At 46.0% G+C, this 12,500-nt stretch overlaps 1 protein-coding gene across 1 annotated transcript in view; it reads left to right on the forward strand.

Annotated features, from left to right (window-relative positions):
- The window catches only part of rnls (renalase, FAD-dependent amine oxidase), a 26,505-nt gene that overhangs the window by 13,196 nt on the left and 809 nt on the right, over nucleotides 1-12,500 (forward strand). The window contains 6 exon segments of the mRNA XM_084485768.1: nucleotides 2,766-2,788; nucleotides 2,791-2,835; nucleotides 2,838-2,906; nucleotides 3,316-3,474; nucleotides 9,452-9,625; nucleotides 10,049-10,224. Of these exon segments, the coding sequence (XP_084341894.1) occupies nucleotides 2,766-2,788; nucleotides 2,791-2,835; nucleotides 2,838-2,906; nucleotides 3,316-3,474; nucleotides 9,452-9,625; nucleotides 10,049-10,224 (646 nt within the window).

The following is a 12,500-nucleotide window of genomic DNA, read 5'->3' on the forward strand; positions in this document are numbered from 1 at the left end:
TTATACTTTTAATAATTGTAATTGACTTATTCTTTGAATTGCAATGCCTTGATTTTAGTGATGTTAGTACACAGTCATAGCTATAAATGCAATGGTACTAATGGTACTAATGGTACTAATGGTACTAATGGTACTAATAATTGGCATAATAATTTATTTCGGTGTTTCGGTTTTCGGTTTTCGGCCTTGGTTTCCTCATTTTCGGTTTTCGGTTTCGGCCAAGAATTTTAATTTCGGTGCATCCCTAGTATCTATATAAATTAGGGCTGTCACTTTTGAGAAAAATGAAGTTCGAATGGATATCGAATATCAATATCCCCCCCCCCCCAACGAAACACAGTAACGGAGATTTAATCACACATTAATTACATATCCTCTTTGTTTGAAGCAGGTTATCAACCTAATCAATATCAAGTGCCACTATGCATATCACAAAATGAGGCTATGCAATGAAAAACAAAAACGGAATCGGAACTGCACAGCGCAAACAATGACGCTGTGTGAAACAAACAATGACGCAAACAATGACGCAAACAATAATAATAATAATAATAATAAATTTTATTTAGAAGCGCCTTTCACGCCACTCAAGGACACTTTACAGCAGTTAAAATCATCAAAACACAGAATAAATCATCAATAAACAATACCAAAACAAAACACACAGCACGGAATAAACAACATTAAAAGCACAGAGTAAACAACAATAAACACATCAGTAAAAATGAATAATGAAAAGAACAAATAAATAAAAATGTGCAGAATAAAAGGGAAGTGTTAGGGTGAGGGGTGGTGGGGTGGATAGGCAATTTGAAACAGGTGGGTTTTGATTTTTGTTTTGAAAAGAGGGAGAGAGTCAATGTTACGGATGTGAGATGGTAAAGAATTCCAGAGTCGGGGAGCAGAGCGACTGAAAGCTCTGCTCCCCATGGTGCTGAGGAGAGCAGGGGGGACAGTGAGGTGGAGAGAGGAGGAAGATCTGAGGGAGCGTGCTGGAGTGGCAATGTGGAGAAGATCAGACAAGTATGGAGGGGCGAGGTTGTGGATAGCTTTGAAAGTATACAGAAGGATTTTGAATTGGATTCGTAATGTGACCGGGAGCCAGTGAAGTTGCCGTAGGATGGGAGTGATATGGTGGGAAGAAGGGGTTTTGGTGATGATACGTGCAGCGGAGTTTTGAACCAGTTGAAGCTTATGGAGAGACTTGTGAGGGAGACCGAAGAGGAGAGAGTTGCAATAATCAAGACGGGAGGTGACGAGGCTGTGGACAAGGATGGAGGCGGTGTTGGGAGTGAGGGAGGGACGGAGTCGATTGATATTACGTAGATGAAAGTAGGCAGCCCGAGTGGTGTTATTGATGTGAGATTTGAATGATAGAGTGCTGTCAAGGATGACACCCAGACTCTTAACCTGAGGGGAGGGGGAAACTGAGGAACTGTCGATAAGAAGGGGGAAACGGTCAATTTTGGATAGTGTAGATTTGGTGCCAACTAGAAGGATTTCTGTTTTATCACTGTTTAATTTGAGGAAGTTGGAAGTGAACCAGGATTTGATTTCGGTTAAGCAGGTGATGAGGGAAGAGGGTGGGAGTGCGGAGTTTGGTTTACTGGAAAGGTAGAGCTGGGTGTCATCCGCGTAGCAGTGGTAATGGATGTTGTATTTACGGAAGATGGTGCCAAGGGGGAGGAGATAAGTGATGAAGAGAAGGGGCCCCAGGACAGAGCCCTGGGGCACACCTGTAGTGACTGGGGAGGGGTCAGACTTAAAGGATTTGAGCTGGATGAACTGAGTGCGGCCTGAGAAATAGGAGTGGAACCAGTGAAGGGGGGTGTGGGTGATGCCGATGGAGGAGAGTCTATGAAGGAGGATGGGGTGGGAAATGGTGTCAAAAGCTGCACTTAGGTCGAGGAGGATGAGGATGGAAAGTGAACCGGAATCAGCTGCAGTGAGAAGATCGTTGGTGATTTTTATGAGTGCAGTTTCGGTGCTGTGGCGGGGGCGGAAACCAGATTGAAAAGGGTCAAAGAGGGAGTTTTGAGTTAAGTGGGTGTGTAATTGGGTGGCGACTATTTTTTCAAGGATTTTGGATATGAAAGGTAGGTTGGAGATGGGGCGGAGATTATTGTAGTTGTTGGGGTCTAAGCCAGGTTTTTTCAGAATAGGGGTGATAGCTGCAGTTTTGAGGGGTGAGGGAACAGTTCCAGTGGTGAGTGAAGAGTGAATGATGGCAGATATGAGGGGAAGCACAGAGGGGAGACAAGATTTGACAAGGGTGGTGGGAAGGGGGTCAAGCTGACAGGTAGAGGGTTTGGATTTACGGATGAGGTCATAGATTTGAAGGTCAGTGGGAGGTTGGAAACTAGAGAAGTGCTGACAGTGTGGCAGAGGTGCTGGTGGGAGGAGAGGAAGTGCAGGTGGGAGAGGGGGAAGTGAGTCTGAATCTAAGTGTTGGTGAATGATGGAGATTTTGTCATTGAAAAACTGCATTAGGGAGTTACAGGTGTCAGTTGAATACAGGTGGGAGGTAAGGAGTCAGGTGGCTGAGTTCTGTTGAGCAGTGTGAACAGTGATCTGGTGTTTCCTTCATTGGAGATTATCTGAGCGGAGTAGTGATTTGTTTTGGCTTGGATGATTGAGTCCTTGTAATGGCGTATGTGGGTTATGTACATTTCTTTGTGAATGGTGAGTCCAGTTTTCTTATAGAGTCGTCATGTGTTGGTTTAGGCAAGTGTCTGGGCTTAAACAATGGCATTTTCCTTGCTTAGCATCTATTCAGAGCTGCTAGCTCATGAATACTGAAACCCCTGGAAGCTACCGTTGAAGGCCTTCGGGACGTGAAGGCACCAAGAACTATGTCACTCCAGCGGGCATGTCCTCCATCGCCAAGCACTTCCTCAAAGAGTCAGGTGATCAATCAATCAATCAGACCGGCTGACAGACCATAAGACTGACGGACATACACAATGATTGTATTTTCAGTCTGCCCATATTTCAGCTATTTTCCCTTATTCACATGTCCTTTTATCTGGCCTTCTTTTTCTCAATACATCTTCATCTTCATTCTCCATCTTCTCCTCAAAATGTCCCTTTTATTTGTTCATACTTCTCACACTCTCTCTCTCTTCTCTATCAAGTCATCTATCTATCTATCTATCTATCTATCTATATATCTATCTATCTATATCCTTTCTTGCTGGGTCTTTTTATTTCTCTCTTCCTATTATCTCATCCTTTCTCTATCTTCTTCTCTGTCACTACCTATATATTTCCATCTCTTTCTTTTCCCTCTCGCTCTCCATTCCTCCGACCGCGCAGGAGCCCAATTGCACTTCGACCATCATGTGACCAGTCTCTTCCGAAGAGGTGCATCATGGGAGGTTCATAGGAAGGGTGGCGAGCTCGAGAAGTTTGACGCCGTTGTCTTGACGATGCCTGTGCCTCAGATACTCCAGCTGCAGGGTGACCTGTCAGATTGTAAGTCACAAGAACACACACACACACACACACACACACACACACACACACACACACACACACACACACACACACACACACACACACACACACACACACACTCCGCCATCCGAACCACTATCCCAATAAGCCTACGACTAAAGTACTCTGACATACATTTTCCATCCAAGTGAGCAGCTTCTGTAGCCATCACCTGGGTGGCAGTAGTTCAGGAGGTAGAGAGGGGTTTACTTGTAAATGGAAGGTTGCTAGTTCGAGGGTCGAGGTGTCTCTGAGCAAGACACCTAACCCTAACTGCTCCCGACCAGCTGACTGTCGCCTTACATGGCTGCCGTCAGCGTGTGAATGTTTGTATGTAAGTCAGTTTGGACAAAAGTGTCTGGTAAATATAAATGTAAAAATCACCTTGCTGGCCTAGCTGCATTGAAGAAAGTAAGACCTCTTCCACAAGGGCATGAAAACACGTTTTTTCCCCTGTTCGTGGTGGGACTGTGTTTGGGGTTGAGTATACCAATCTGTGTCTACACTAGGAGTGGGACTGTCCCAATCTATGGGTATGTAGCATGATTTCCTTCAATGCTGTTTCAGCTAATATAAGGACATGCCTTGGGTTCAAAGGAAGCCCACGACAACAGGCGACCCCCCTCTTGCTGAGGCGACCCGGCACTGCTTGGAGCCCTCTGACTGTGGTGTGCTGTGGGAACCAAATGGAGAGGACATTGACAGTATCACACACTGCATGACGGACTACCTGAACTTTTGCATGGACATTGTTGTTCCTGTGAAAAAATGAGTGATGCTTTGCTCACAACAAGCCCTGGATAGCCAACAATGTCAAGGACCTCCTTAACAAGAAGAAGAAGGCATTCCAAGAAAAGACGCAAGCAGTAGAATGGCTGTTCAACAGATGGTAATATGGAGTGAGGGAACGAGTTAAACCTCTTCTATATCCAGCTTGACTGCCCTGGTCCAGCTTTAACACCTACTGTCTGTCCAGCCGTCACCCCTTCCCCTCCGCCTTTAGCCACTCAGGCACTCTCCTCCTTTCGCATATCAGCACATCAGATCAAGATCCCCCCCCCCTCCCCCACCCTCCACCATCCACCCGCCCGCCCACACATCATCACTGCGTTGATCAGAGGAGAGCTGAGCAGAATCTGCTCTGAGAAAGCAGCCGGCCCTGACAAGGTGTGCCCAAGACTATTAAAAGCCTGTGCCACTGAGCTTGGGGACCCCTTCAGCACATCGTTATCCTAAGCCTGCTGCTGGGGAGGGTCCTCAGACCGTGGAAGTCATCTAGCTTCATCCCTGTGCTTAGGCGGGATACACACCAAATACAGGTTCACGTCTTTGTCCTTAAAGGTCCCATGCATGAAAATGTCACTTTATGAGACTTTCTAACATTAATATGACTTCCCCTAGCCTGCCTGTGGTCCCCCAATGGCTAGAAATGGCGTTGGGTGAAAAAAAACAACGAACGAGCACTAGGTATACTGCTCCGCCTTTGAAATGAAAGCTCAGACACGCTGATTTGGAATTTGGCCCCAAATGTGGTCATAAAGGGCCAGGTTACCTCCCCTTTCTCTGCTTTGCCCGCCCAGAGAATTTGGCCACACTGTGTGTGTGTGTGTGTGTGTGTGTGTGTGTGTGTGTGTGTGTGTGTGTGTGTGTGTGTGTGTGTGTGTGTGTGTGTGTGTGTGTGTGTGTGTGTGTGTGTGTGTGTGTGAATACACACACACTGTAATGCAAGTGTTGTACACCTCTTTGTTATTTGGATAATGCTGTTGGTGTTATGGCGCATAACACACAACACAATAACGCAAGCTTATGTAAAAAGCTCCCATTTGGTGAAAAGACTAGCCTGCGTCGGGTTCTCTGACGTCTCTGGTACTTCCACAACAGGACTCGTAGTGGGGGTTATCTCGGGCATGGTTGAGAAGGAATTGGGAGGAAAGGAACGTTGGCTTTGACTGTGAAGTCCACATTGAACCGCGACATGGAGGAGAAAGGGATTGTTGCCCGGGATTGTCTCCCGCCGCTGCCACCTCGGCGGGAGACTGCTGTCGGCACTGGACTCTGGACAGACTGTGGTTAGCTACACAGGAGCACAACTGGGCTTTCACCCTCTTCCTCTTCAGCACACAATGGACTTTAAGGACAACTCAGAGACGTATCACATGCAGTTCTCAGATGAAACTGGCATTCTGGGGTGGATAAGGGGTGGATAGGAGGTGGATAGGAGGTGGATTCCGGGGGCCGGGTCGATGACTGTGTTGTATGGTGCCGGTCCAACCAACTGCAGTCAAAGTCATCCAAGACCAAGGAGATGGTGGTGGACTGTCTTAGGTCCAGGCCACTCCGGCAGCCGTTCCCAAATGAGGGGGTTGATGAGGAGAGAGGTTCAGGCCCAGAGTACCTTAGGCTGCAGCTGGATGACAAACTGGACTGATCAGAGAACATTCTCCACACAGGAAAGGGCTGAGCGGGCTCTATTTTCTGAGAAGGTCGGAGTCCTTTAACATCTGCGGGAAACAGGAAACTGTTTGGCCGGTCCGTGGTCACCAGTGTTCTTTCCTATGCTGTGGTGTGATGGGGAGGGAGGCAGCGTTAAGAAGAGCGACACGATGCCGCTGGTCAAACTGGTGAGGTCGGCCGGCCCTGTGGTCGCCACGGAGCTGGACTCTCTGGTGACGGTGGCAGGGAGGAAAACCCGGTGCAAACTGCTGTCTGTCATGCTGTCTATCATGGATTACAACCGTCACCCACCCACATCATCAGGCAGCAGAGGAGGACGTTCGCTGACAGGTGACTGGCACAGAGCTGCTCAACCGACGGACTCAGGAGAGCCTTTGTCCCCGGAGCCATCATTTTTTGCACTGTGGATTATTTATTTATATACATCATCACTGCGTTGATCAGAGGAGAGCTGAGCAGAATCTGCTCTGAGAAATACATGATATTACATGATATACATGATAATACATGATAATACATGATATTGTGGACTAATACCGTTTCTGAAAATTCTGGTGTGTATATATAAATATATACACATTATTTATTATTTATTTGTGATGCCAAAGATGCATACAAGTGCATATCACAGAGCATGTCACCATATCTAAAATAGTGATGCATCCTATATATGAGTCTGTATAGTTGTCTTCTGAATGGAGGTGAACGTAAAGAAACCATGTTGTTTTTATGTCTGCAGGAGCTCTTAAAGGCATACTGACACCAACATGTGTTCTCATCCCTGATCATTATAGTTTAGGACTACATTCTAGCCCTCACTGTTACCATGGCTACGGAACATGACACTGCCTTTAACCCTATACCAAGTATGAGAGGCAAACGGCAGACTTTGATGCACAGACAAATGCACATGCACACACAGCATATTTTTTAAATCTTTTATCGTGTGTGTGTGTGTGTGTGTGTGTGTGTGTGTGTGTGTGTGTGTGTGTGTGTGTGTGTGTGTGTGTGTGTGTGTGTGTGTGTGTGTGTGTGTGTGTGTGTGTGTGTGTGTGTGTGTGTGTGTGTGTGTGTCCTACAAGTGGATTATGTCACTGCAAAGTACGCCTTTGTCTGAAGGCGCAGTAACCATATTGAACCTGTTGGGGGCAATAGTGGCCGTTATCCGCGTCTGGCTGCAGTGAAGAAATACAATCCTTTCTTTGCCTCTCTGGATTTCCTAAACGCATTAAGTCTCTGTATGACTTATCTGTCTGTCTGGCCAATAAATTAATTCAGACTGGCTTCTTTTTATCAGAAATGTAAGCAGCTTACACGAAACGAAAGAATACACCACAAGTATTCATACGTTCGCAACTGCCAAAAGTGTTCCAAAAATGATTAATCACCCGAATATAAACAAATACAGGCACACTGAGAAAAAGCTTAGTTTCAGGATGTGTTTGGATATCGACTTAGTAAAGGGGCTCCTCTATGCTGCCTCTTTTCCTGGCAGCGTTGCAAACACGCAGGGGAAATAATTCCATCCGTGTTGCAACATTTTCCCTGAAAGCTTCTGCTGCGCCGGCCACAGACAAGATAAGATCGCAAGATAGCTACATCACTTATTTCACGTCTGAACCTCCACCCCCAACCTCGCCCTGATAGGTTAATCGTTAACCTTGATTAGCATTGTGCGTCCCTGCCCTGGTTAGCGTAAACTTACTGTTCACATCTGACATGGATTTACGATGAACAAAAAAGTTCTTGGAAGCCATTTTTGTGGATTCTTCTTCCCTTTTTTTCTTTAGCGAGAGCTTTTGGATGACCTAATTCAAAACCCATTTCTGAGAATAACCGTGTGTGTGCGTGTGTGTGTCTGTGCACGCGCGTCTCTGTGTGCGCGTGCACGTGGCGCTGCATGAAACGGAGCTTGTGTCAGCCCCTTCGGTGTGTGTTTAAGATGATGTCACCCTGGGCTAATCTGATTGGCTCACAGGGACAGCGCCCATTTCCTCCCGGCAGAGAAACACACGCACACACACACACACACACACACACACACACACACACACACACACACACACACACACACACACACACACACACACACACACACACACACACACAGTCTAATAATAACATTCTCTGTGTAAATGATTCCTCAGACAGGATGGGGCACAGTTTCATCCCAAGGGGCAATGGTGTGTGTGGTGTGTGCGTGCGCATGTGTGTGTGAGTGTGCATGTGCCTTTGGTTTCCATGGCTTACCTGCTTTGCTATAAGTGTGAGATCCTGCAGTGAAGCTCCCTATAGATGCAGTCCACAGCCAAACTGCACAGCTAGTGCTTCCATATGGTCGAAGCTAACCAGGAAGCATTATAATGTAACGCCAGATAATATGGCCTAATTATTATTTATATATATATATATATATATATATATATATAATTTGATTTTCTACATTTACTTTGACATGAGATGTCCTCCTATATGTGGATCGCTGCTTTCTACACAAAGACGTTTTTTTTTTTTCAAATGAAGGTTAATTATATTTTCTGTGTCACAGCGACAGTCGGGCGTCTCCTTGGATTTCGAGAACACTGTCAAAGTGACACAGTGTACATCTCAATGCCCCATTTATTCAATCTGGATGTTCTTCAACGTGGATTGACCTCAACTCATCAGGTGGCTCACCACTGCTTAGGGAGGAACGCACACTGAGCAGAGAATCCCAGTTTGAACGCTACGACATGTAGGGTACCGCTTGGCAGTAGGTCGGGATGTATGGCTGATGGCTGCTGCGATACCAATACCAATACACGGGGCTTAATCGACTAATTGACTTAATCCCAAGCGTTGAACGTCAACGATCACCACCGTATTTTAGTTTGTCACCGACGTGTGTGGGCTGAAACCTTTTCAACAGCAAAGTGGGACTCTGGGCCCGAAATAACAGTCTGACGTCATCGCTGGAGCGCACAGCTTGTGGTTGCTAGCACGAACCGGCGTACACGCACGCACACACACAAACACACACACATGCACACACACACACACGCATAAACACAGGAGGGTCTGTGGGAGGGTCTTTGGTGTTGAATATATTTCTCATGGTCTGTTTGCCTTGACAACAGCGAGAGAACGATGGCCGACCTTCATGTGTGTCCGTGTCCAGCAGTGGCTCACAGTATTCATAACATCATATTCATGTTGAGGCTAGGGCCAGGGAGGAGCTGGGGTACTGGGTGGATGGGTGGAGGATGAATAGATAGGCGGAGGCAATGGATGGATGAATGGATTCATTGATTAAACGATTGATAGATTGATGGTTTTGATGATGGATTCATGGATTGACCGATGAATGAATGGTTGTTGGATGGATGAAAGGACGGAGGCGTTGGTTGAATAGATTGAGAATAAATCTGTGGATGGTTGAATGAACGATCGACGTATTGAGGAACAGCTTAGCCAATGAACAGTTTAACCCTCCTCACTCGCCCTTCCTCCGGTGCCTCTCCAGTGCTCGGTGCGGACCGGAGGGAGCAGCTGGAGGCGGTCAGCTACTCGTCGCGCTACGCCCTGGCGCTGTTCTTCCCGCCGGCCGCCCCCGTCGCCGTCCCCTGGGCCGTCCGGTATGTCCCCGGAAACCCCTGCATCCGCTACGTCGCCGTGGACGACCGTAAACGCGGCCGGGGTGAGTACAGCCCTGACCTCCCAGGATGGATAGATGGATCTCTCTCTCTCTCTCTCTCTCTCTCTCTCTCTCTCTCTCTCTCTCTCTCTCTCTCTCTCTCTCTCTCTCTCTCTCTCTCTCTCTCTCTCTCTCTCTCTCTCTCTCTCTCTCTCTCTCTCCCCCTCTCTCTCCTTTAGTGTCAAACAGCTGTCCCTCCACCACCCCCCCCACCTCTACAGTAACCAGGTTTTTGTTGGTGTCCTCCACCACCAGGAAAATGCCCTGCGTACGTGACTGTACTTTGATGTTTTGTATGAGCCCAAATACCTCCATGTTAGTAGTATGTGGGTGTACAATACAAACGCATGCTCCTCTGATGTTTGTATTGTATACCGTTTGTGTGTGTGTGTGTGTGTGTGTGTGTGTGTGTGTGTGTGTGTGTAGAGTCTCCAGACTGCGGGTCCTCTCTGGTGGTCCACACCAGTGTTCCGTTCGGCCTGCAGCACTTAGAACTGGACAAGGAGGAGGTACAGCCAATCATCTTGGAGGAGCTCCACAAGCTAGTTCCTGGTCTGCCTCAGCCAACCAGTACCAAGTGTCAAAAGTGGAGGTACTCCCAGGTGAGTCAGGTGGAACTCGTACAAGATAATGACAGCAGGGTGAGATGATAGATAGATAATATATATATATATATATATATATCTTATGGTTTATATTTTGGTTATCAAGAGATATGTTAAAGAATAAATGGTTATTTTCTCCTGTTTTGGAGAATGTGGGAAAAAGCCAGAATTTCAGTTATGTCGATTCCATCTCTCCATGATTTCTACTTTTAACCCATGCTAAGCACAAGAAGAATCTAGTATAAACTCTTTAACGTGTCATTCAATGGGAAGCACGATTCAGGCAAAATTTTGAATTGAAATCTTAAATGATCACATTCAACTGTTGTTTATTTCCATATTACAACTCTTTAGATAGTATATGTTCGTGCAAGTGAAGCATGATTGTCTGAGAGTCCCCTGGGGTTGGAGGGGGCCAATAGGGGGGCAGGTAGCGCAGACGGCTAGCGCTTTAAACTGTTCTCAATGCCCTCAATGCCCTTTCTCAATGCCAGGGTGTCTCTCGAGCAAGGGTTTTAATTGACCAAAGCGATAACCACCTCCAATGGCATCCTTTCAGTGTGTTTGTACTATTTGTGTGTGTGTGTGTGTGTGTGTGTGTGTGTGTGTGTGTGTGTCATGTTTCTAAGCCTTTGTAAACATGCACATGCAATAGGTAGTGTGCAGTCTGTGTGTCGCCATGTGCTAAACCTGTCCGGAGACGGAGAGGAGTTGTTGTTTATTGAGAGGAGAGGAGAGGAAAAATGACAACAATTTGTTTCCTTTTCAAGTGTATTTCCTGTTTATTCGTTCCATGTCCACAACATACCTCAGAGTACTGGGGACTCCATCCTTGGAATCACTTAGTACATGAACCCAGGAATAATTTGCTCCCCAATATGGAGCCGTTCATATTGCAGTCTGACGTGGTCCAAATTCGATTTGTACTTTTTGTTCACGGAACTCAGATTTGATGGATTTGAAAAGCACACAGTGAATTCAATGTGATGTCTTTGAATCTGATTTTGGTAAACTTTTATAATTTGCTCCTTGAGCTGAAACAAATCTGATCCAGACACAGTGTAAGTAGTAAAATCATAGCTGAGCAAAAAGGATCAGAATTGGACATAAAGGATTTTAATATGAATGTTGCATTATGGTTCAAGGCTAGCTGGCTGCTTACTCTTTCAACACCAAGCAAGGCATACTGATATCCCTCTCTCCCTTATATTTAGTCTGCTGCTTGTTATATTGCTGCAGTGTTGATCTGATGTTATGAACATTTATTTAATCAGTTTTAGTCAACAAAGATCTGGCCAAGAGGGCACTTATTAATTTATATCCACAAATATTTACAGTGTTCATATTCATTAGTGGTGCATACTTTTTTTTCCAGAACTAAAATAGTTTTGACTAGTCACAAATAAATATTAATCAATCCCTGGCCCTCTGGCCGTCTCTCTCGCTGCCTCTCTCTGTCCGTCTCTCCCTATTTAGCTCTCTCTCTCTCCCTCTCTCCCGCTCAGTTTAAGCACACCCACATAGTTTGGCACATCACATGTACACACACTCAAATACACACAAATACAGCATTTGCACAGGCATACAAATACCCAAACACATGCTTGCACACATGCAAATACACAAAAAAAACATATTCTCTCATTGTAGATACACAAGCACATACACACCGTTCCACATGGTCCTGGCCTGTAGCCACAGCCTCCTACACAGATGTTCCGTCACCCCTGACCCCTGTGTGTGTGTGTGTGTGTGTGTGTGTGTGTGTGTGTGTGTGTGTGTGTGTGTGTGTGTGTGTGTGTGTGTGTGTGTGTGTGTGTGTGTGTGTGTGTGCGTCTGGTTTACTGACTCATTGGTTAATCTTGTACTTTTTAAATCCAGCCTGTAGAGACTCTGCACAGAAACTGTTTCCCATTTCCCATGTCAACAGGAGAATACAGACTCAATATTTACCACCGTCCCCATCACTCTCACAATTACCATATCTCTGTGACCAGTACAAAGGAACATCTATGGTCAGGCAGAAAGGGCGGCCATCTTCCTGCGTTTCTGCACTCATGAAGGAAAATAAGTTCTGGGAGAGAAAATCCCAAAATCTGAGAGTGAGGAAGAGGGAGACGGAGAGACAGTTTTGGGAGAGAAAATCCCAAAATCTGAGAGCGAGGAAGAGGGAGACGGAGAGACAGAAAGAGACACATTAGCAATTTTAATAAGATGGTTTTCTACGGATCTAAATACACATCAAGTCATTTGTGGACCATGTATTTTCAAGG

This window comes from Micromesistius poutassou (genome assembly GCF_964030765.1).
Source record: "Micromesistius poutassou genome assembly, chromosome: 21".
Lineage (NCBI taxonomy): Eukaryota > Metazoa > Chordata > Actinopteri > Gadiformes > Gadidae > Micromesistius > Micromesistius poutassou.